This window comes from Pelodiscus sinensis, chromosome 3, assembly GCF_052426305.1.
Source record: "Pelodiscus sinensis isolate ZL-2025 chromosome 3, ASM5242630v1, whole genome shotgun sequence".
Classification (NCBI taxonomy): domain Eukaryota; kingdom Metazoa; phylum Chordata; order Testudines; family Trionychidae; genus Pelodiscus; species Pelodiscus sinensis.
Genome location: NC_143054.1, coordinates 60,189,667 through 60,215,081, shown reverse-complemented (window position 1 = coordinate 60,215,081; position 25,415 = coordinate 60,189,667). Strand labels below are relative to the sequence as shown.

Sequence of the window (25,415 nt, the reverse complement as noted above, 5' to 3'; positions counted from 1 at the left end):
TTTCAGAAGCACTTCAATCAAATAGATGTTATAATACTAAACTATACTAGCAATCTTAATAAATAAGCTAATACTGAAGCAAGTTATTCTGTCAACCACAAAATTGTCTAACTCTCTAAACAGGACAATTGGAAGGTTTGCTCTTGAAAAGAATAATTGGTTTTATTAAGCCAAAAGATCAGTTTACATTAAACACTTTTTAAATACAATGATTTACTAATTGGGCAAACATAGTCTATTGCATTTGATTATCTGCAATTTGAAATGGATTTGCATTAAAAATGCCAGATCCAAACAACTGTGAATTTTTGGGGGACCTTTGTATCCAGATCTGAACTTTGCAGATAGAACCCACCTACCCAAAAAGCAAGACTGGCTTTATTTAGTTCCAGATCTTGCTCATGACAACATGACTGAAAACTTTCCATAATCTATTCCAAAGGGAAGAGGTAAATGCTCCCTCACCTGCAGACAAAAAACACCTTCAGTCATGATGTAAAGATGTGTTTTAATACAACTAATTGTTGAGCAAGAGGCAGGAATCACGAGATGGAACTCTGTGGCTTGCATCTTTTTTATTTTTTTCCACATCTCTTTAAAAATGAAAATGCTTCTCAGACTACTTGTCACTCAGAGCACAGCCTTCCAGGCTGCGAGAGCAGACACCAAGTCTCCAATCCAAAGGCAGCAAAGCCAAGTGCTGCTGCCTCTGTGAACAGAAACACCAGCTGCAGGTCTTGTGGAAGGACAGACAGCTAGCTTATGTAGAACAGACTTTAAGTATCGGGCAAATAAATGGGGGAGACTATTAGGTAATTTTTCAAATATTGTGCTTCTCTATCATCATTAGTATGCAAGCACTCTTATTCTAATTTCACAACTGACTCAGAACTGAGATCTTCTGAAACTTAAAATCCCCATAAGGAAATATTGTAGATAATGTTATTGTTGCTTTTCTAGATATGCATTCCCATATAATAAGCAAATGTTCCTTAAAAGAAATATATCAACTTAATTATGCCTGGCCTAGGTTATCTTACAATTCTGTGAAGACAGTGGAGTTGTATACTCAGTTATTTAATATTTTGGCTACTGAAGGTGTTGGATGAGTCTCTCACTGTGTATCAGAAACATTCCTAGGTTGTTGGTTTTTAAAAAAAATAATAATAAAAAAGGCATAAACCCTCCAAACTTCACGATATACAGGAGGGAAGTACAAGTAGCTTCAATTCTTCTCTTTCACTGTTCAATAAATTCTAGTTAGGAACAGGCAAAAGTGATTATATAACATAGGAAATATGTTTGTTTGCACAGATGCTGGTCTCCAGATGTTAACATGTTTACAGAATCTAACTATTGTGTCTTTCAACTTGAGGATTATTCTAATGATAGAATGGACAAAACAGGCCAATGTGATTTAACACAGATTTCATGTTTACACTGTTGCTGTAGTCATGTTGGTGCCAGAATGCTAGAGACACGAGGTGGGTAACAAAATATCTTTTACAGACCCAAATTATGTAACTGACACACACCAGATTTCAAGTTTCACAGAACTCTTCTTCAGGTCTTGAAAATATACTCAGAGCATGTCTACACATGTAGCACCTCTGAAGTGAATCTGGAGAAAACTCTATGCGAAAGGGAGAGAGGTCTCCCACTGGCATAATAAAACCACCTCAAATCAGATATAATGCTGTGCACATAAGCACTTAAGTTGGTGTAACTTATGTTGCTCAGGGGGTGGTTTATTCACACTACTATGGAGTGTAGCGTAGACAGAGCCTCAGAGGGATGCAGATAAACACAAGATGGAAAAGATTATTCTGTAGAAGTAGTTAACATGTTTTTCAAGGGACCACTCAAGGTGAACTGACCTGCTAACACCTCTCCAATTATAAGAGGAAAATAAAGGTGGCTCCAGACCAAACATCTATGCAGCAATTTTTAATCCCACAGCCCAAGCTCTATGAGCCTGAATCAGATGACTTGGACCAGCTGCAGCCATGCCACAGGCCTTTTATTCCCATGTAGATGTACTCTCAGAATACATTTCCGAGACCTAAAGAAGACTTCTATGTGAGACCAACAGAAGTTGGTCTAATAAAAAAAAAATACTTCACCCACCTGGTCTCATAGACTACAAAAGAAACAAGAGTTAGGTATATAATATCCTACCAACTTCTCCTACTATTCCACTTCAGAAAATATGAAAGTAGCAAATACTCTTGTAATGCCTACTTTGTAGAATCAAAGCATGAATGTATGACAAAAAAGAAATAAAACATATATCCATTCCTTTTCTAGTAGCCATTATGCAACTTTCAAATAGATCCACAATATTTTAAAACAACAGACAAAACCCATACAAATATGGGGAAGCAGAGGTACCATTGAGATTATAGAAAATACAATCTCCTGGATTTCAGTGTCTGTGACTGGTGGCATAGCAGAGGTTACAAGAAAAACTCTGTTTATCCTGTGCAGATCCAGAAATGAGCATGCCCGGTACAGTACAAATCTCTACTAATCATGTGCAAACTGATTTTGCAAAGGTTTAACATTTGGCCAAATGTGGGTGGTTTTGATGGAAACCACAAAAGGGATGATTCCCCTAGATAAATTTCTAGTTCCTCCCTCAAAACACAGAGGGGTTACATCTTCTCTATGAAATGGTGTATTTTTAAGATGGGCAAAACAACATTTATCCTTAAGCTTGTTCTCAGAATGGCTGCAACATTGTATCCCAAACTTAAAAAAAAAATTCCAAGGAGGCATGCACTCAACATGGAAATTGTCAGCCTAAACTGTGCAAGTTTGGCAAAGTTAGAAGCAACTGAAAACAGGGTCTTAAAAAGGATGCAGTGGGAAATCTTAAATATAGGTGACACTATCAAGCTATGCCTACAATTACATAGAAAAACACACACACACGGAGAGCATATCCTTAGCTAGTGTAAGACAATTTACTACCCTCTGAAGTCTTTTAAATTACACTCTATATAATATTCCTTTATAATGTGCAGACTGCTGACTGCATATGAATATTATAAAATACTACTGAATTAAAATTTGGTGAAATGTAGTGGAATAAATATTAACAGTCATAATTTCTTTATCCTATAATTTGTTTTTGGAAGTCAAATCTGACAGACTATTTTAAGGATGTTTTTGAGAGACAGTAGGTGCATATTGAATAAAATAATTTCTAAATATTCAGAGCATTTAATAGTTAGATATCAAAAGAATATTCTTCAAATACAGAAAAAGATTACAGTTTTACTTGTTTCATGAAAACTTATTGAAGGACTGTTTTTCCATATATTGAACCACTAGGTTTTCAAAAAATAAAACCCCCAATACCTCAGTATGTGTTCCATGGCCTGAGACAATTTATTTTGTGATGTTCTGCCAGATGTCTAGTAGCAGAACCCAAGTCTTTTTTTTCATGGGTTTGGTTTGGGCTGGGGGGAGTTACTATTGTCCCCTTTTGACCCAAGAGGCTAGTCAAAATTCAGGGCTGTAGAGATGCTCCTCTGAGTAGAAAAAATGGATGGAATCTAGTATTTTCTCTGGTTATTTACAAGGAATATCAAAAGTCCTGTCTATGAATATAGAAGGAACCTAGAACAAAAGGAACAGTCTCATAGTTTACAGACTTCCAACCCCCTTAAGCTTTTTAGCCAATACCACAGCCAAAAGCTCTAACATTTTTTCCCTAGAGTCACACATCTTACAGGCTCCAACTTGGCTTTCTTAATTTTCCTCTCTCTCTTTTCTTGTTTGTGTATGTTCTCAGTTTGTGGTGAACCTTTCTTCCTACATACACATCTCTACCCAAAACAATGATCAGCCAGAACCTCTGGAGCAGATACACACCTTTTTTTCCCCCTAAAGTTGAGCTTATGCTTACACTTACATTATCTGAAACTTGAGTTCACAGTTAGCAATCTTCAAGGGGTTTGTAATTCCCCGTAAACTTTCATCCAGGTCATACCATTATTTTTCTTTGATAATCTACAGTGAAGAGGAAGACTTATACATACATACAGTATCTGACATTAATATGGTTGCCAGATGCTTTCAACAAAAATACCAGACACATTTAACATTACATCACAATCTACATTACATCTTATTTAGAAAATACCAGACATTTATATTTTCTCAATTTGTTTCCCTAACAGAAAGCTCAAATACTGGACTGTCTGGTTCAAAACCGGACACCTGGCAACACTAGATATTAAATAGCATATAAACTGTACATTCATAAATTGCAAGATTTCCAAAATAGTTTACTTTCTGCATACACACACAAAAAGTCACAGAAATAAGGGAGCAATTTGTCAAAATATTTACCATCAACTAGATTTCCACAATGAGTACATTTTGCACATAGAATGTGTCAAAGCTAAGTGAACAAATAAAGAATATGTGTAAATATTCAAAGGAAATATGGGTAAGAAATATAAGAAAAAATTGCTTGGGAAAAATATGGGCTCTAGTGCAATACATTTTCAGGTATAATTGCCCTCTGTTAGGTTAATAAGTACAGGCAGTCCCCGGGTTACGTACAAGATAGGGACTGTAGGTTTGTTCTTAAGTTGAATCTGTATGTAAGTCGGAACTCGCGTCCAGATTCAGCCGCTGCTAAAACTGACCAGCGGCTGACTACAGGAAGCCCGAGGCACAGTTGCTCTGCCCCGGGCTTCCTGGAATCAGCCTCTGATCAGTTTCAACAGGCTGAATCTGGACGCCAGTTCCATACAGATTCAACTTAAGAACCCCAGGCGTCCCCAAGTCAGCTGCTGCTGAAACTGATCAGCGGCTGATTCCAGGAAGCCCGGGACAGATCAACTCTGCCTCGGGCTTCCTGTAGTCAGCGCTGGTCAGTTTCAGCAGCGGCTGACTTGGGGACACCTGGGGCAGAGCAGCTGGGGTGCTGCCGAGTTGGTCCAGTAGCACCCAGAGTGGCGCTGCGGGACCAACCGGCATCACCCCAGCTGCTCTACCACAGGCATCCGGAGAAAAGCCTGGCCAGCTGGGGGGGCGTACTAGCTGGGCCCCCCCCCCCCCAGCAGACCAGGGAGACGCGGGCGGCAGACCGAGACGCACCGCGGTCCTGCCGCCCGGGGCCTCCGCGGCTTTGCTCCGCGTCTCCCTGGTCTGCTGGAGACCAGCAGACCAGGGAGAAGGGGAGCAAAGCCTCTGAGGACGCCGGCAGCGGAACAGCCCTTAACAGCTTAACAGCTGTTAAGTCGGATCCACGTAACTCAGGGACTGCCTGTAGACTTTTTAAAAATGTGCAAATGTGCACACTTAAAAACAGATTGACCTAGCTATGTTCATCAGTACTGTAAAAATTGTGTCCTGTGCAACGTAAGTAGATTTGTTAGTCTGTATCTGCAAAAACAATGAGGAGTCCTGTGGCACCTTAGAGACTAACTGATGTATGTCTACACTAGCCCCCTAATTTGAACTAGGGAGGCTATGTAGGCATTCAAAGTTGCAAATGAAGCCCGGGATTTAAATATCCCGGGCTTTATTTGCATCTTCCCGTCTGGGCGCCATTTTTAAATCCCCTTAGTCCAAACTAACTGCCCGCGGCTACACGTGGCAGTCAAATGTTAACTCAAACTAAGTCCTTAGGTGTAACAGTTAACTCAAACTAAGGACTTAGTTCGAGTTAACGTTTGACTGCCACGTGTAGCCGCAGGCAGTTAGTTCGGACTAAGGGGATTTAAAAATAGCACCCGGACGGGAAGATGCAAATAAAGCCCGGGATATTTAAATCCCGGGCTTCATTTGCAACTTCGAATGCCTACATTAGCCTCCCTAGTTCGAAGTAGGGGGCTAGTGTAGACATACCCTGATTTTATTAGTTTTTGTGGGTAAAACTGTCTCTAATGAAGAGGGTTTTACCTACGAAAGCTTATGCCCTAATAAATCTGTTTGTCTCTAAGGTACCACAGGACTCCCTGTTGTCTCTGTAATGTAGTTAGGTCAAATAAACCCCCACTGTGCACACAGCTAAATCAACAGAATTCTTCAGAAATCCTAGATACCACCTTTGAGACAGGTGGAATAACAGAAAAACAACTTCCGTCAACATAAAAAAGCTCTATAGGACAACATTACAGTGTCTCAGTGACAGTGCCTATAACTATGCTGCTCTAGTGCAGGCACACCTTAGAATTTGGTGCATTAGTAGGGTTACCAGATGGTTTCAACAAAAATACCAGACACACTTAATATTACATCACAATCTACATTACATCTTATTTCGAAAATACCAGATATTTGTATTTTTTCAAGTTGTTTCCTGAACAGAAAACTCAAATACCAGCCCTAGGAAATGCACATGGATTCTGAACTCTCTCCAACCTGCTGTGAAACCAAAATACATGTTTTCTTTCTCAAGATCCACATTCTTTTTGTGGAAGAATCAGATAATGGCTCACTAAGGACAGCAAAACCAGAAATATCCAAATGCTTTCCTTTCTAACTTCATGCATATTTAAATCCAGTAAGACAGAAAAGCAAACAAAATGGTCCTGAGAATTGGGTTTGCAAATGTAAAGGAAGCTTCCTTATGAGAGGTTTTTGGGAACCCATGAAGTCTGATCTGTAAATTTTATACACACCTTCCAATGATTTGGGAATCAGAAAGTGCCTAATCTAACCTTTCACATGATAAACAAAACAAAGAATGCCAATGCTTGTCTCTGGAACATATGATATTCATGGCCATAGGTCCTTGAATTTTTTAAGCCCTTTCAAAAATTTTCATGGCCAGCTTGCACAGAGGAAAAATATTTGAAAGATATCAACATGCCAGAAACTACTGGCTCTCTGTGGGGAAATAATATGAGATCCAGAGGGGGAAACATATGAAAGCTGTTGCCTACCTGGGGTTGTCAAGGTAACATGAGTCTGTGTTCCTGCAAACAACATTTCTCCAAATAGTTATTGGATGCTCCACAAGTATTAGTCTCTGCCACCTTCCACTGACTGCCAGATTCCTTAGGCTATTCTTACGATCACTACTTGCCATTTATTAATTTCAGCATAAAAAGGAAGCCCCAGCAGCAAATAAGGAAACCATACACATACACAGAGAACAGAGTGATTTGATCAGCAGAATCATGCATATGGATACGATTTTGTCACAGTAAAATTAGGCAACATTCATGGAAGTCATGGTAAAAATGTACAAAATCTGGGTATGCTCATGGCAACAAAACATTTAATAATTTAACAATAAAGTACCATAGTAACATTTACACAAAGGAAACGTTAATCAATAGTTTTCAGTTCCTTGTCATAGTAAACTAATCTGAAATTATGTATATATACTGTGCAATAATTTTTCAAATAAAAAACTACCTAACAAAAACAACTGATTCTCTTTAGTAAAGTCTCTTTTGCATACTGCTGCAATTTTGGTGTAACAAGTTACATTTCAATTGTTATTTTTTAAGCGGTGTCTGCTATCCCCAAGCATGTTTCTGTAAAATAAGAATGAGCATTCAGCATCCATGCTGTTGACTGGAACTGGTAAGTATCACAGGGCAACTACTCACAGGGTTGGCCATCATGCTTCTCCAAAACTGGAAAATATCCTCGTTCCTCAGTTCTTAAACTGTTCCACAGTATGCCTGATATTCTCTCTATGCTGGAATGTTGTCTTCAAACAGTGGTATACTGTCATATGTCATGGTTTCAAATGTCAAGGTGCTTTGCTTAAATTGGCTCAAATCCACAGAAAGAAAGCAGCAGCAGGCTGGAGAAAGCAGGAGGTTTAGTCAGTGTCTATGTAGGACTTCTTTTTTTTAAACTTTCCAAGAGTGCTGTTTTTGCCATTGTGTGTTAGCAAGTTTCAGAGCAGCTCTCTATTCACAACACAAGAACATGCATGTTATTTATTATGTGATGAGTATTAACTCTGGTCTTTTCATAAGCAGCAAGCATGTTCATGACTCAGAGTGCAAACTCTTTTAGAACCTGGAGTTCTTCAATAATTGCTGCAGATTTGCAAAGATCAATAATTTCTTGAATACCTGAACTACTGCTATGACCAGTCTTCTCTTTAAAAAAATGCAACATAATTCTCAGTTCATCTGTATTAACCAGCTGTTCCATCTAGTTATTATGGGATTGGTGGGATGGAAGTACTTTTCCCTATAACATGCAGAAGTGAGCTTTTCGGGCAGGGCAAGACATAGAAGCAAGTTTTATAGCCTCCACTAATTAATTTACTTTCAAAAGTATCTTCCTCTACATATTGCCCACAAGGTAAAAGCAAATGTGCCAAGCATGTGAGGTGTACAGAATTTAAAAACAAAAATCGCAAAATTGTATAGCATTATCGGTCACAAATGCGGTGACGTGATTAAATGGTGTAGCAAATTTTTCAACAATTTTCCTTGTGTTGCTGACTGCTTCAAAATTGACTGCTTCCAAAACTTCAGAATATAATATTCCCCCGCCCCCTGAAAAAATCCAGCTTTTGTTCCCCTGTATCTAAAGTGCCTGCATTGTCTCTGCTTGTTGGGACAGGGATGGCAAGAAAATTACACTTATCTTCAGCACTTTTTTTTTTTTTTTTTTAATTCTTCAGTATGACAGTTGTGGAATCCATCTTGTAAAATAGCTGCCATTTCATGTAGGCGAGAAGGTCACGTAGTTTGACAGTGTGAGAAAGTGAAACATTTTATCATAGAAGAGAATGTAATCATGCTGAAAGTTTGCCCAGTAACTAGCATGAGCAGAGTAATAGTTTATGTAGCTCCTACTATAAGAGGAGTTATAGTTGTATTCTAAGGTAGAACACACTTTGTTGGGTTCTCGCTATGCTGCAGCATTTCTAAATAAACTATTCTCCGTACCTTTTACTGAGTGTGAGGCTCGTTTCAACAATTTGGAGGTCCCACTGAGATCCCAAACGTCGGCTCTGTGCCCCAGTGACGGACTGCCACCCTGCAACCCCCTCAGAGCGCACGGACAGGTAAGAGGACACCAGCTTCACAAATTTCCTCATAATGTAGAGGCTTGAGAGTTGGTCTTTGCTGCCTGGTCGGTGAGTTCCGACTACAGGATTTCTCCTAAATTTATTATTTTACGGGGAGTAGTTTATTGTTGTATGTTATATGTGTTTGTTCTGTATCTTCTGAAAGCCAAGTAGCCGCCCCAGCCTGCCCGCTAGGAGCAATCCAGTGACCAGGTAGTGTCTGAATGCAAGGGCTTGGCAGACAAAGAGTCGTCTGAATTTGTCTGTGATGAATTTGTCTGTTAAGTTGACTTGGAAGAGGAAAGCCAGGCTGCCTTTATGGCAGGCACCCTCTCTGGTGTAGGATCCTAATGAAGTCTGATCTGAAGTGCCGGGTGTCTTGGGGTGCCACTTCACAGAGATCAGGGAACTGGAAGTGCTGGGTAGTTTAAACTAGCGCCACTTCAAGAAAATTAAGTGCCGGGTCTCTTATGGCAGCGCCACAGAAACCCATGGGAACTGGACAATAAAGAGAGATGCATCTAAATGTAGAAACTGTAGGAAAAATGTGAAAAGGAAAAAAAAAGACAAAAAAATTTGGTGTAGAAGATGATGAGTATGAATGTAATGAGTGAAGTATGAATGCCGCTGCCCAGGTCTGAGGCTTAACCTGATTCCAGTCGCACCAGGGCTTTCTGAGGGAGTTCTGAAAGCAAGGGTGGCGTCAGCCAAACCTCGAGACCTAGAGGATATGTGAGGGAGTAATGACTCCCCTTATTTCATGAGCTGCTGCTAAGGTCTGACACTAAACCCAGCAAACCCCTTCTTAGAAGTGTGTAAAGTTAGTTTCCTATAAGCCGCTGAACAGACAGGGAGTAAACAGTATACTCCCCTGATAGACTAAAACAGGTGGGGGTTAGTCTAAGCATACCCCCCTTGCCGCTGAAAGGCACCCCTGCGTACTACATGTACATGCACCATGGTCCAAGGACCTGTAAGCAATTGACAAATTAACAGAGAAGGATTTAATCAAGCGGGGAACTGAAAAAGGAAAGTGAAAACACCAAGAAATAACATTATTAAAAAACTCTCGCATTAAAAGAGAAAAAATTAAAGCCCTGAGGGATGACATTGAAGCTCAGAAAAGCAAAAATCCTCCCTACAGTGAGAAATGTAATTCACAAGCAGCAGCGCCTCTGTGCCAAAAGAATGCACTAGTAGTGAGAGGAAAGGATTTCTTAGCTGGCACAGCTGTATCAACTGTGCCACCTCTCCCAAGCTTAGGGGGGAATTCGGCACAACATCACCCATCTACCCCTTTTTGTGCTCAGCCCATATGGGCCACTGTCATTCACATAGACGGATAGAGAAGGGACATGAAAGATAACAATGGGATTAGCTCTTCCCTCTGGAAACACAGGCTCTACTAACAAACTTGCCTGATCCAAAGCGAAACACCGAGTTTTAAAGCAAGTTTAACAGTTTAAGGAAAGTGTTCCTCCAAATTCTGTGGAAAGAAATGCCCACTGACCATCAAGCCGTATTGGCCCTAGGCATTTTGGTTGAAAACATATACACAGAACAGCAGGCAGGAACAGGAAAAAAAAAAAAAACCTGTCAAGTAACTCCAGGAAATTCTTAAGCTCCTTTCTAGCAAATAATTACAGCAGCTGGCAATCCAAGGATGTTTCACAACGCACAAGTGGGGGCTGTCCAGGCAAAATATTAATAAACACTAAAAACCTTCCCCTCATACAGCGTTATATCTGGCTCAAGGGCGTGGAAAAAGGTAAATTAAAAGCCACCCTAAGCCAGCTAGTGGCAATTGTATTTGAAAATATAATCACTAAAAGCTAAATTTGCACTAACAAGGAAACACATTCTGCGGCATAAATCTCCTTATAAAGCATGGGGAAGTGATCCACCCCAGAGCCAGCGGCATAAATTAACCCTGCTACAGCTTAACTGCTATAAAACCCCCTGTACTAAAAGGTTTAATAATTATAATGAGCTAATTGCAATAATAAACATTTAAATTTACCCATGAAAAGGAACCAGAAGCTGTGGGGGCTAATTGGAAAGCCCACCCTTCATACTAAATTAATAATGGACAACACCTGTGTCATTAAAAAAGCTATTTACAGGGAATCAAGACAGACAATAGAAGGAAAAAGCATGTATTAAGGGGATAATAGGTTTGGAGTCCTATGGGCAGACTAGGAGGAATAAAAAAAGGAGTAATACAGGCATTGAAAAGTTAAATTACTGGAAATGAAAAAAGTTTTAATTTAAGGAACAAAACAAGTGATTTAGGGACTGCAAAGGTGAGACGTAACTCGGTGGAAGAGTGAAAGGAATTAAGCAATATTGTAATGTGTAAGGAGGAAAACCTGCTTTAAAAATGACTCCCCGTTTCTTGCAGCCTCTTTCAATAATCCAGGCAAAAAAACAATCAAGTTTAGACATTTGGCTACAGACACTTTGTTAAATCTAAAGGGAAATAAGAAATTCTACTGAAACTTAATTGGTTAACTGAATAAAAGAATAAAATCTAGACATTGTAAATTTGTAAAAGCTGCACCCTTAAAGGTTAAATTTGCTCTCTAAAAAAACCAAATTATTGTTTTAAGAATCCAAGCTCTGAAACTTCGCTGTGTCTCTGTTCAAGGCTGAGTTGATAACACTTTTGGCTTGCTCTCAGATCCAAGGATGTGTGTGGGTGCAAACTGCCTGTCTGTTCCGAAGGGGTGTGGAATCCACTGTCCCTCATAAATAAGTCTGTAACATTGTATATGATTCTTTTCAGGAAAAAAAAACCCACAAGCCTCAGACAGCAGCCACACAAAGCAACTACTGACCTGATGCCCTGCCGGAACCGGTTTCAGCTGCCTTTAAATGCGACACAGCGTCCAATCAGTGTGGACGTGCTAGTTCGAATTAGCAAAATGCTAATTCGAACTAGTTTTTAAGTCTAGATGCGCTAATTCGAATTAGCTTAGTTCGAATTAACTAATTCGAACTAAATTAGTTTGAATTAGTGCTGTAGTGTAGACATACCCAAGGTGTGCAAGACTGCAGAGCTCTATCTCAGGCCCGAGATGACTGAGAAGAAACTGAGAATTCGGGATCACACATGTAATACTTCAATAAGTAACAGCATGTGAGGCAGGCACCGCACATGCACGACCCATACATTCACTGCTGTAAAACTCTCCGAGAGAAGGCACCAGGACACACCAACACCTGAAGTGGTGCACCTAGTGGGACAGGTCTTAAAGAAGAAGCTATAAATACTCTTTTGTAAAACTTAGTGATAAATATTATCATACATAAATGCTCTTCATTGATAAGAAAACAAAGTATCATGACAATAAGATACATTTTGTATTAATGGGAAGTAATAACTACTCTGGGGTTTGATGATAAATCTAAACAGGCTTCAAATTTCCTACAGTCTAGATAACACAAACAGTTCAGATTGTCCTCACACTTAGCACATCAGTACTTATTGCTAAATTATGGGGGGGGAAAACACATTAAACTAAGAAAATGCATAATGCCATTAAACAATTATCCAGCATAAGATCATTTCAATACTATAATATATAATTGCCCATAATAACTACACTGAATATAATTAAAATATTTTTAAACTAGACTATATCACTTGGGTCAGAATCATAAAGTTAACAGCTCTTTTACACAAGCAAGCTCAGCATCCGCTAACCCCTGGGATTACATTAAACTGAAGTCATAACTAATAAGGAAAGTACTAACAGTTAAATGAGTGTAGTTTAACTAAGTACAGGTTGAACAGCCCTCTCTGGTCTGGCAAAATCTGTCCAGCATGATTTTAGTCAGTTGGAGATCCACTTTCCATAAGTGTGGCCAAGTTTCCCATGAAGTTTGTTTATAGCTACCAGTCCTGCTTCTCAGTGTTCTGTGCTTAATTTAGCTCTAATTTACTCCTAAATGTCTTTTAAGAGCCCAGAAAGCAATGGAAATGTTGGTAATGCTGCAAGAGAATATTGACCTCCCATGGTCTAGCAAATTCTCTAATTTGGCACTGATCAGGTCCCAAGGTTGGCAGACTAGAGAGGTTCAACCTGTATTTACTATTATAGGGGAAAGTAAATAGGATGAACGTCTACAGATAGTACAAGAATGGAAATGCCATGTAGGAAGAGTAATTTCTTACGAATTAAGCCTGTTTATTCCACCCAAATTAACAGGGTGGAATTGGGACACACATAAGAATAGGCTACATATCAAAGAAAGGCTTCCTGAGTTTTTCCCATAACCTCCCACTCCCCTCAGATAATGCCCTCCTAAAATGGTCCAAAAAATCACTATAATTTCCTTATTATCCCGAGATCCAGATGAAGATTGAGTCCCTGTTCTTCTAGCTGCTGTCTAATCACACACACACACACACACACACACACACACACACACACAAACCCTTCATTTTGTTTTTCACCAAAAATTTACATTCAAAATGTTTCCAATAAAAAAAAGTAAAGCCAGAAAACCCATTCAGATACTTTTCTATAAAAATACTTTTTTGATTCTAGACCAGCTCCATTATATGTTATGTTATATAAGTGATTCTCAGATTACTGTTCATTGATACATTATGGTTATAAAAACATTTTTATTGATCTGGAGGATCAATCTCTTTTTGCACTAGTCCACAAACTACATTATGCATATTGCTCTCGGACTCAAGCATACTTCTAAGTTTATCCTTCCTTATGAACACCTTATCAACAGATTCATGAAAGACACCACCTGAAAATATGAATGCTTAAAACTGATGGAATTTTCACTGGGGCAGGCGGTGAAATTAGGAACACATGTACAAAACTGATTTTTATTTAATCACTTCAATCATTATAAAAGTTTTTCCTAAAACAGCCAAAAGTGTATTAATGGGCTGGCAAGGTTTCAACTCAAAGCCTTTTTGTATTTCTATAACTCAAATAGTAATCCGAATAAACAAAATTTTAATATTCCACACTCGTGGCTCAAAAGTGGCAGTCTAAAAGGAGTTCTCGAGTGCTTCCCCTGTAAACTAGCTACCAGCCTGGAGCATACTTTTTATTAGACCAAAACCAGGAATTTACCATGGAAATAGTGACAAACTTAACTGTAACAGCACAAATGGCACAACTATAGGTACAGGTATTGATTTACCACAAAACTTAAGAAGCAGTGTGAAATGGCAGAGAACAGTATCCAAGGCTTTTGACATTCTGATCCTGAGATACCAGCACTATAACTACAGGAGGGAGATTTGGTGGGTGCGATGAGATTTGGTGGCTGCTATGCTTATTATTCCATTTGCCACAGTTCCATTAAGGTGAAGTAAGCAGAGAGGAAGGGAAACTGAAGGTTGCTGGGCCAGCAAAAACACAATGGTTATTGTATATCATAAGCATTGAATAGCTGGCTGTGAGCAATGCCTTAGAATACTGGGACACGTTTTGGTGTTAGCAGCTGGTCCTCAAGGTTACCTCTGCTCTCAGGTTCTTCAAAGTGCAGCTCTGGAGCACTCTTGAGAAAACCACTGCTCCCAAGTGCCATGGGTAAATGAAAACCTTTTTCACCGAGTTTGCCTTCACAGAATTGCATTTGGGCACTGTTCTTTGGCTACAGTCTCTGATTCCTATCTCTCTTGCTTTTCCTGCTGCTCAAAAGTGCTCATTTCAGTGGGTGTTTCTATGTTCAATCACATGGTTAAGCACTCCTATAACTGACATATGTTTGAGTAGGATTGGGCTGTCTCCAGAAATCTCTTTACACAACTGTATAGCAAATCACAAATGCCCAATGCTAGCATTTGGTGCTCCTCACTTTATTTACAGCAATGCTCAGTGGGCAGAGGAACTGAGCCCAAATTTTTTTACTGAGGAGCACACTCAACCAATTAACTCTTTTCTTCCTCTTTGAGTTAATAGATAAGGTCAAAAACAAAAATCATAATGGTCTTGACCATTTGGAACCAGAACCACATTAACCAACAGATCTACTATGCCTCAGCTTAGTTTACAAGGTTTTCAGTATAGGCAGTCCTCAGCATTACAATGTTAGACTTACAATGAATTGCATTTACAATATTTCTGAACTAACAGTGTAATTCGACTCTCAGCATTGGTTTCAACTTTATGGCGCTCAGTGCCACAGTGGAGTAGACTGCCGTTCCAAGTTATGACGTTTTAATTTACGATGCAATTTTCAGCAACCCATAAGTCTGAGGACTGCCCTTACAACCAGATCACAAAGAGAGAACTACAAAGAACACTAAAAACCCCTTCTCATCACTTCTTTTGACCAATACTATCATTGGCCTAGAGACTGGAAGGATTTAAAAAACACCTTTAGAAATGAGGTGCAATCAATTGTATAACTAACGTAACTATTCAGAGTTATATATTATATAGCCATACTGTCTGAGAAGTACATTTGAAAATACTAAACAATCTCACCTACTCTCAATCACCAAAGTTCACCTGAGCATTTTCAACCTCACTTCAAGACCAAAGTTTGCAGTTTTAATAACTGTGCCTGTTGCAGTGCTGGGGAGAACTGTGCGCACACAATTAGAGATGTAAAATTCTGTTTAATTAGGTAACCAATTAAACATTAAGTTTAATCAGTTAACTGATTAAATGGAAACAGTCAGTGAGCTACTCTAGACCTGGCCAGGCTGGAGTGGTCCCCCTGCCATGGGGAGGGGCTGTTTCAGCTTGGCTGCTTCCAGCCTTGCCAGGAGCTGCGCCAACTCCCAGCCATTCAGGGCTGGAAGTGGCAGACCTATATGGGTCCAGCAGAGCCATCAGCCCTGTTCAGGGACCCAGCAGCACTGGGGCATCCCTCCGCCCACAGAGGCTACTCTCCTGGTACCAGAGAGTACCAATGTTACCCATTAGCATCCCTATACACAATATGGGGATTAGACACAGTGAGATGATTCTTTCCTGATCTGGATTTAAGAGTCTACTAAAACAGACATTTCAGTACAAATCACCACATTTATAGCAACCAGATAATCTTATATATGGTCTAATCCAAAGACCAGTGAAGTAAACTGGGAGTTGTTCCACTGGCTTGAATGATTTTTGGATTAAGCCCATATTACTCAAAATTCTGGAACAGAGAAAATCCACCCAATCTAATCTCTAGTGCTTGAAAGCATCCCTGGCTAGGGTAATGTAGAAGGAAAACATGTGCTGCCTGAAGTCACGCTGTCTGGAAAAATAAACAGTATTTTTCAATGGTTTTGTGATTTATAAAGATGTAGCAAATATTTAATATAAAATGCATACACTAAACGTTCAGCTTCTGAATACTTCTTCCACAAAACTGTCTTCTGCTAATTTAGTATAATAGAATTGCTACTGAATAACTCAACATTATCTTCACCTCTTCAGGAAGTCAGACTACATTAAAATAAAAGCATCATACTAATTAGTGTAAAGAAACCATTTAAAAATCTAACAACAAAACCATAAATAAATGGTAAAACAAAAAATATTCTCTTTATCGAACAATTTCATATAACACAGAACAAAAACGGGCATTATAAACAGGGCTCAACAAATAATGTAATCTACTCGCCTGTGGTGAGTAGATTACAACCTAGAAGAGCTGGCGCAGAGCGATCTGCGCATGCGCAGAACCGTGCGAAACCGCGCAGCTGGCGAGTGGGGCTTGCTGCCGCTTGGCGAGCCCTGATGATAAAAATAATCAGCTTTGAGACAAAAGTTTTCTAAATATACACAAACTCTGATATAATGTTACAAAGATATATGTATCACCCTAAGCTTTCATTGTACTGTATTTGGAAGATCATTCAAATAGTAATATGTAGAAAAAAGCTGAAACTGAACTTCTTAAATATTGCTTGCAAAGATTAAACTGTAACACTAAATTTACAGATAACTAAAGAATGGGGCTTCAAATCTGGATAATACACTTTCTATACAAACACACGTATATTTACATGTATTTGTTTTAACAAGCAAATAACAGGATAAAATGCAGGTTAAAACTCAGTAGTCCAGCACTCTCTGGTCTGGCAACATCCATGGTACAGTATGATTTTAGTTAGTTGGATGTTCACTTATCAACATGTGGCCAAAGTTTCCCGTGGTCCCCTAAAGTTTATTTACAGCCACCAGTCCTGGATCTCAGTGTTCTATGCACTAATTTGCTCCTCAATGTCTTCTAAGACCCCAGTAAGCAGTGGAAGTGTTGGTAATGCTACTAGACAATACTGACCTCCAATGTTCCAGCAAATTCTCTGGTTTGGCACCTGTCAGGTCCTGAGGGTGACAGACTAGAGAGGTTCAACCCGTAGAGTTACAGCTTAAATTAGTCAAGTAGAATTATTCCTCTTACCATCACTATCAATATGTAGAACATTTTTCCACTTGCTTTTTTGCTATTCTCAGGCTGTACAGTGAGTAATCTTCGGTTAGAAACCAACATCCTGATTATTAATTATTACTATTATTATTTGGATTACCATAAAGCCTATGAATGGACCAGATCAATCCAAATTTAGGAACAGGGATAGTTTTCTTCAATGCATACAAACAAGATCAAGCATTTCTCTCATGAGAAGCTTTTCTAATTCTCAATACTAATAAAACATTACATAAAAAGGAACTAGTGAGCCAAACTCTTTGTTTTTATTCTGGCAGAGTCTCAGAAGCACTTTCTACAAACTAAATGTCAGCAGGGGGATTTGCCCCAAACAGGGCTGAACTTTCAGTTCTGACTGGGATTCCAGAAAAGCCCTGCTGATGAAGGCTGTCCAGGAAAGCATTGACAACCCTTTCCTGTAAACTTTCCACCACAGGTGCCTTAGGGCCCAAAAGGCAACATTTCAGAGCTAAATCTGGCCCTGAAACCTGAAAAAAATAAACCAATTAGATTAGGCAGCAACTTTTTCTGAATTATTATTTAGCATAATTTTACACTCCAAGTCCCTTGCAGGAGCATCAGGAGTCAGCAAGTGCAAATCCATATCAAACCAGTTGTTTAACTTGGTTTAAGAGAGGCCTCCAGTGGTCACTGCAAAGTACAACTTCGTGAAAGTAGAAAATTGTTGATATTGCATTATCAAATCATTGAAACAAAGATCCTAACTAGAACATCTCAAAATGTAGATTAACTAGTCAGCCACTGCAGAAAAAAATCCCTGACACGCTGCTGCTCGTCTCCAAAGCACTAATAATTTTAATTCACTTTTCCCAGACCTTCACCATAAGTTTTAGTTATGCCAAATAACTCTTAAAGTTTGGTATTTCTTATTTAGCAAATCTACCCTACATTACTCCATTTAAATAGTTAATTTGAAAATGTAAATGCTAATGCTACTTTTAATAATTAAGAAGTAATAATTTTCAACACAAAGTCTGTATCTGTACCTTCTGTACTTAAACAGCGTGTCGAAAGGCGACCTGAAGCCCATGCAGAGAAAAAACAAACGTCTCACTCTGACTGCAACTCATGTGACTCCTATGACCTTAACTAATAATTACTGAAGTCCCAAGCCAACATTTTTTGTTTGAGAAAGCAAATAATTCTAGAATAAAAATGTCTGCAAATGTTCAGCTTCTGTATGAAAGAACAAATACCTGCTGTTAAATAGTAGTTCTCTGCACTACACTGAAAGTGGGGACTAGGTCACAGGCTTATGAGCATATGCCAGAATCTATCGCCCTCTCCTCCCCCCCCCCCCCCAACACACACACACTTCCATTCTCAGACCCTTTAAAACTAGGAGCTACTGCCACAGGGCACATAGTGAGGTGCAAGCATGTGACCTACAAAAAGCCAGATACAAGGCTTCTTGCCCTTTAGGAACAGGCATCACACAGGAGAGACCCATAGTCAGAGAAGGATCTGGGATGGACCTCTACATGGCTCAGGCAGATGGCTGAGGAGACAAACTAGGGGCAAGTGAAGTCTTCAGGCTCTTTCACACTAGCACTTACTTCAGTCCAAAGAAAATTACATTTTAAACACAGAGGTCCAGATTCTGGACTGCATCCAGATTCTAAACCAGCAGCCAAGTAGGGAATAGAACCCAGACTTACAGTATCCCAGTCCTGTGCTCTATCTACTAGTCCACACTGCCATTACAGTTTTTGTTTGAGCTATGTCAGTTGGGTTTTGGGGAGGGTCGTTGTTATTTTTTTACTGAAGAGATTATACAGGTACTGCATCCTTAGTGTGAATGCAGTTCACTGGTAAACAGTACCTAACACCAACAGAGCTTACTCTCCTTTCTCTATACCAGAATGAACTATGTACATATTAGAGATGTAAAATCCTGTTTACAATGTTAACTGGCACAACCTGGCATGCCAGAGGCACAGCAGGCCTGGAGGGACTGAAACACCTCCCCCACCCCCGCCCACAGCACGCCATGGGCAGGGGGCTTCTTCTGTTGGACCAGGTGCCAGTTACCCTGGTAAACATGCTAGTTAGGCAATGTATACTGGGTAACCAGTTAACCCTTTACCCTTCACAAAAATATCTTTATAGCAGCACAAATGCACTCACACTTCGAGACTTGTGGAGGAATCGCTTTAATAACACTGGTATGGCTAAAAACAGCTCAACTTGCGTGTGTAAACAAAGGCTTATGCTGTTTGCAAACAGCCCTTCAGGAGTTGTTCCTACAGCAGGCAGGACATTCTCACTCCTGGGCTATATTCCATATGACAACATTGAGATCAGAAGGTTCAAGTGCCATTATGGAAACATTATAATACTAGAAGAGTCATTTTGCAGAAAAGGAAAGCTCCATTCATCAGTTAGCCTGAGCTTACAGCTGCTATGCACATGCAGGCCTGCATCAAGACACTGCAGCCAGATTGAGAATCTGACCATTACTTCTTGCCATGTTCAGCTTTAGAGGACAGTAAACCCATGAGGTACAATATATTGGGAGACAGGTTTACTGTATTTGGATACAATGTATTATAACTATGTTAGTAGTTATAATGCATTGTTTTTCCACCATGTTTTAATATTCCAATATCATTTGTTTCATCAGATTTTGTAAAAAACAGTTTTACATTTAAAGCGATTGAAGAATTAATAACAATATCCAATCCCAAGTATATATATACTCCTCTGAACAGCATTCTTCTTCTATCTGGTTAATTAATCTATGAGAGAAGATCTGTGTCAGATATCTGATGACACTATTGATGTCACTTATGCAATTTAAATGAGTGCAATGTACAAGCAATTTTTTACTCCTACCAATAACTCCTTATAAACATCTATAACTGTAAAGATTGACAATTTCCCTAACACAGATTAAGCAGATTAAAATCTATTACTATTTTGAATCCATTTTATCAACATATATCCCTCTATAGTTTGAATACTAGGTCCAAATATAATTAGGGAATAGAACAGAGTATTAAATAAAGGGTATACAGAAATGAAGGCATTCAAAAATGCTTCAAAATTTACACATTCTATTAATTTACCCTCTTGCTTGATATAAAGCAATCCAAATCTTTTGACATCCAGGGAGGGCAACAAGACCCATCTATTTACCCATGCTGATGTACAGCTAATATTTGTAAGTTAGTTGGGGCACTGTAGACTTAATTTTATTCCTGTCTGGTTATTGTTTGGTTTAGGGAGAGGAGAAACTACTGTTTGCAATGTTTATCTGACAGCATTTATTGAAATGAAGTAACTTCTATGTAGCAACCACAAAGCTGCTCCAAAGTACTGGGGGAAATATGCCTCTTTCTTTTCCTCTTCCTCAAGCATCTACCATGACCAATTAAGTACACTGTGCACACAGCTCCTATTTAGAGCATCAAATTCCAAAGCATTTTACATTTATCAAGACAATATTGAAACTGCTACTGTAGTGGTTGTTGTTAAAGCCCAATCCCATGTTCTAGAAAATAAACAAAATAATGCTCTCCTGCACCCATACCCCTACTGGACCGTGCACCCCAAGCTTCTGTCCCAGATCACAGCATCCTCCTTCACTCAAACTTGCTCTCAGACCCCTCAGACCCTTCTGCACCCCAGTCCACTATCTCAAGTTCCCTTCTGCACCCAGCCTCCATCACAGACTGCACACCCCCTCCACAGAAGTGCAGCCCTTTACCACTTACCAAAATCTTGGAGTGGCCCCCCATTAAAAATTATTATCCATCCCTGACCTAGAAGGAGGCTAGGAAGCAGTGCAGAGGCACAGAGCCCTATCATGTATGGTCTGGGACCTTTAGTGTCTCAGCAGAATACACAGGACTGTCTCTGTATTTTTAACCTCCAATGTAAGTCAAACATGAACATACCCAGAATGAAAACCACCTCTTCTCCATTTCCCAAACAAGGAGGAAAGGACACAGATAACAGGAAAACACATGCAACTCTAATTTATACAAGACAAAGTCCATTTTTCCTCAATATACTCTAGTCTAGAATGCCCATTACCACAATAAAAAAACTGTTTTCCCCACAAAACACATATAAAAAGAGAGGAAAGTGACTGAGAGTAAAAAGACTTAATATGAATTACGAATCTTAAGGCATAAAGGTTTACCAGAAAAAAATCTACATGTTGGTCATGTTAATATACGAGTTGAGGGTGGAAAAATAAGAAAAAGAATCCAAAAACAGGAAAAACTTAGACATCTGGAATAATTACATTCTGAAATAACCTCAGCATTAGATTTTCCCATTCATTACAAGTAATGGAATTTGCTTTCTTTGCTCGGGCAGCAAAGAATTGGTAGGCAATTCCAAGAAGAAAAAAAAATCATCTCCAGCAGAATCACTCTCCTACTTTTGTATTGGCAAGGACCTATATTATGTCACATCCAAGATTTTCAAACTCTATTTTTAATTAATCACTTTGAGGTGCCGGGATCATCTTAGTCAAATAAGGAAATAAGAAAACCTGAAGACTTTAATGCGACACTTCCATTTTTTCCCCCAAACCTTGAAGATTACTCTGATTGTCCCAAAAATCTAAAAATGTAAAAGAAAAATTGTACTTTTCCTTCTACAAAAAGATTTTAGAGCTGAGACCAGAAGTTCAAATTTCTTTTAATATTTCTAAGTTGACACACTCCTATACACACTGGCTGTGTCTAGACTGGCAAGTTTTTCCGCAAAAGCAAAAACTTGCCAGCTGTCTACACTGGTCGCTTGAATTTCCGCAAGAACACTGACGATCTCATGTAAGATTGTCAATGTTCTTGCGGAAATACTGATTTCTTGCAGAAATCATTTGCGCAAGAGGGCCAGTGTAGACAACACAGTACTGTTTTGCGCAAAAAAGCCCCGATGGCTAAAATGGCGATCGGGGTTTTTTTGCACAAAACCGCATCTAGATTGGCACGGATGCTTTTCCGTAAAAAGTGCTTTTGTGGAAAAGCGTCCGTGCCAATCTAGACATGCTTTTCCAAAAATGCTTTTAACGGAAAACTTTTCCGTTAAAAGCATTTCCGGAAAATCATGCCTGTGTAGACGTAGCCTCTATGTTATATATTTGCTAAGCGGAGCACAGAACGTTTTACTCAAGTTTCACTATATTTAATTTCCAATCATATCAAAACTTTAGCTTTTATCAAAACATCAAAAGAACATTTGAAATTTTCTAACTTCAACTGAATGTTTTGAATTCTCACCTCTCTGAAGCTTTAACTTCAGTACTTAGTGCTTCATATTTAAATCTAGCTTCACTTGGAATATAAAGAAGTACCAATCTCTTTACCAGCAACTTTCTGCCAAATGTCCAGGTGCCATAAGTGGAGGGATGAGGGTTACAGATATTTAAAACCTTCTTTAAGTGCCTCTTCCACCTCCCACCCCACCCATCCAAGCAGAATCTGTTTTCAAAAAAAGTCTCCAAAGTGCTTATTGTCCCATGACCCTTGAAAAAGAAGCAGCAGAATGAAGAGAAGTCACAAGTAGAACAAGGGGAACAAAGTTATAGTTGCTCTTAATACATGGTATTTCAACTTCCAGTGAAGCTGTTCATTACCTTATTTTTTAAGTCCCATCTGAAAGATTCCTTTACTACAAGTTATTATATTTACGATCTACCTTTCAACGATACCAGTATTTGAACCTGTGATTCCAGGGAAGCTGAATTTCAAATCAAATGCCATATTGATGGATATTGACCCTCTAATGCTCTGAAATACAAAAAATGCTAAAGTGCTTCTATCTTTAAACAAAACAAAAACCAAAGCCGCTTTTTATTTTTTTAAAGAAAACAGCCGTAACAAATCAGCCAGGTCATAAATGTCATTGCCCACGTATAATTAGACAAAACTGTAATCACTGAATGCAAAGAAAAATCACATTGAAATAATTCCAGCTAAATTCCATGGACATAAGGATGCCAGAAGACGATAGACAGAGCCAGACACAGAAACAAAAAAAGTGATTTTCAAGAACTCGATGTACCTGCCTTAAATCTATGTTGTTAAAACCCTGTAATGCTGGAAAAGAAATTATAAAAATCCTTAAAAAGAACAAGCTGGTAACACCACTATCAGTAGTCTAAACTGTTATCCTCCCTTTAATGATAATGAGACATGTGATATTCTGTAAATGTTTCCTTTATATTTACTGTGCATACAATTATTTACAACACAACAAACAAACAAGAAATTTTGGACTATATATACACAAAGAGCTGTCCCCGTTACACTCATTATTCAATTTTGTATATGCTCTTAGGTACATCAACCAAAATAATGTTTTATGTATTAAATAGCATTATAGTTCTACCTTGCAAACAGTCTCATTATCCCAAGGTAAAATGGTCTTCAGGTCAATTACTTCACAGGACACGCCTAGCTTATCCTGAGCCATGGTTGCCACCTCTCTGATTACATGCACCTGGAAAATGCAAAACAATGCAATCGCTGAGCTATCTGAAATACTGAAGAGATGCTTAAAATGTGTTCAATATGCACTCAGTTTTAACAGTTTAATATTATTTTATTTCATAATAGTTTATTGGAGAAGATTTAATATGGAACAGCAAGCTACGTACTGAGTAATTTAATAAATATCTAGCCCTTTGCTGTTTTTCTCATTTTTTTATTTCAATTCAGTGTTCAAAAACTAAGGAATAATTCTTAAAAGCAATCTACAGCTACCATTCAGACTGCTACTGAAGACAGATGCTTTTTGTTCAACAGGAACATTTATCAAATTTCTGGCAAATATGATCGTTAAGTGGGCTGAATCAACCTTACCATTTTAATATATTTTGCCATCTCTAACTTTTTTTTTTTTAAAGATCTGTGAACAAGCCAAGACCAAAACTACAGAGTAATAATTTTTATAATGCTAGAATAAGAAAAAAACATGTCACTCCTACAAAAAACTGTAATAATTATTGAACATATAACAATCTACAAAAAGCTATATATAATAGATTGTCAGGTTTATGTTTCTTGCTTTTCAAGTGTTGTCACATTAACAGGTCAGGATAAAAAACGGCCAAAATTAACACCAGTGTCTCATTCAAAACAACAATACAATGGCACTTTACTAGGAAGATATTAAATTACATATTCATCAGTTAAAGCAATACAGAATTTCAATGCAACTTTGATCAGTGTCAAATCTTACCATAATCAACTATAATCAACAAATAAGAAAAAGGCAAGTACGAGAATTATACTGTACAAGAATGCAGCTAATTTTGGTAAAGGAGCCAAAAAAAGGTATTCATTATTTAGTCTCAGTCAATTTAGAAGCAAAGTTTAACATGTTGACATCCTGAAAGAACTTCTCTCCCAGACAGTAAGAGGAGTGGGGAATGGGGACATGCATATAGCCCTGACATGGGGGGAGAATGGGGGACACTGGTAAGGGTGAGGTGAATGCAGAATCTCTATCATAGCGTGAGAGGGAAGAGAGAAACAGGAGACAAACAGAGCCTCTGGCATGGGGGAAGGAGTGCACACAGAACCTCTGGCGGGATGAGAATGGGCAATGCTAGTATAGGGAGGGAGGTGGAGGCACACAATGCACGATGAGAGAAATTAGGAAACGGTAGTGTGGGGAAGAGGGAAAAGAAAGCATGGGGGCAAGGTGGGAAGGGGAGGACTGCTGGGCTACTGGTGTAAGAAGATGCGGGGGATAGTTTGCAGGAAGTCCTTAACATACAACTCAGAGCATAGAAGAAGATATTGATCAGAATACAAATTTAATATTCCATGGCATAAATATCCTTTATAAAGAGCTCAGGGGTAAACATTAGAAGGCATTAAAAACAATTACCCCAAATGACAACGTCTAAGAACCTTTAATAAACCCCTGAACTACCTCCTATCTACTTTTGCTTTGGACAGTATTACTTTTTTTCACATCTTCAATCTTCACAAGGATCCCAGAATATCAG

General features: G+C 38.8%; 1 protein-coding gene across 7 annotated transcripts in view; it reads right to left on the bottom strand.

Annotated features, from left to right (window-relative positions):
- Positions 1–25,415, bottom strand: part of BCKDHB (branched chain keto acid dehydrogenase E1 subunit beta) — a 235,411-nt gene that overhangs the window by 145,967 nt on the left and 64,029 nt on the right. For 6 of the 7 annotated variants that reach the window (XR_012902582.2, XM_075923808.2, XM_075923806.2 and 3 more), the window contains one exon: positions 23,789–23,899. Coding sequence is in view for 5 of the 7 variants with exons in the window: in XM_075923808.2 (XP_075779923.2) it covers positions 23,789–23,899 (111 nt within the window). In the remaining 2 variants the exon portion in view is untranslated. Of the gene's footprint in view, positions 1–7,583; positions 7,784–23,788; positions 23,900–25,415 lie in introns of all 7 variants that reach the window. The other variant, XR_012902584.2, reaches the window with a different exon arrangement.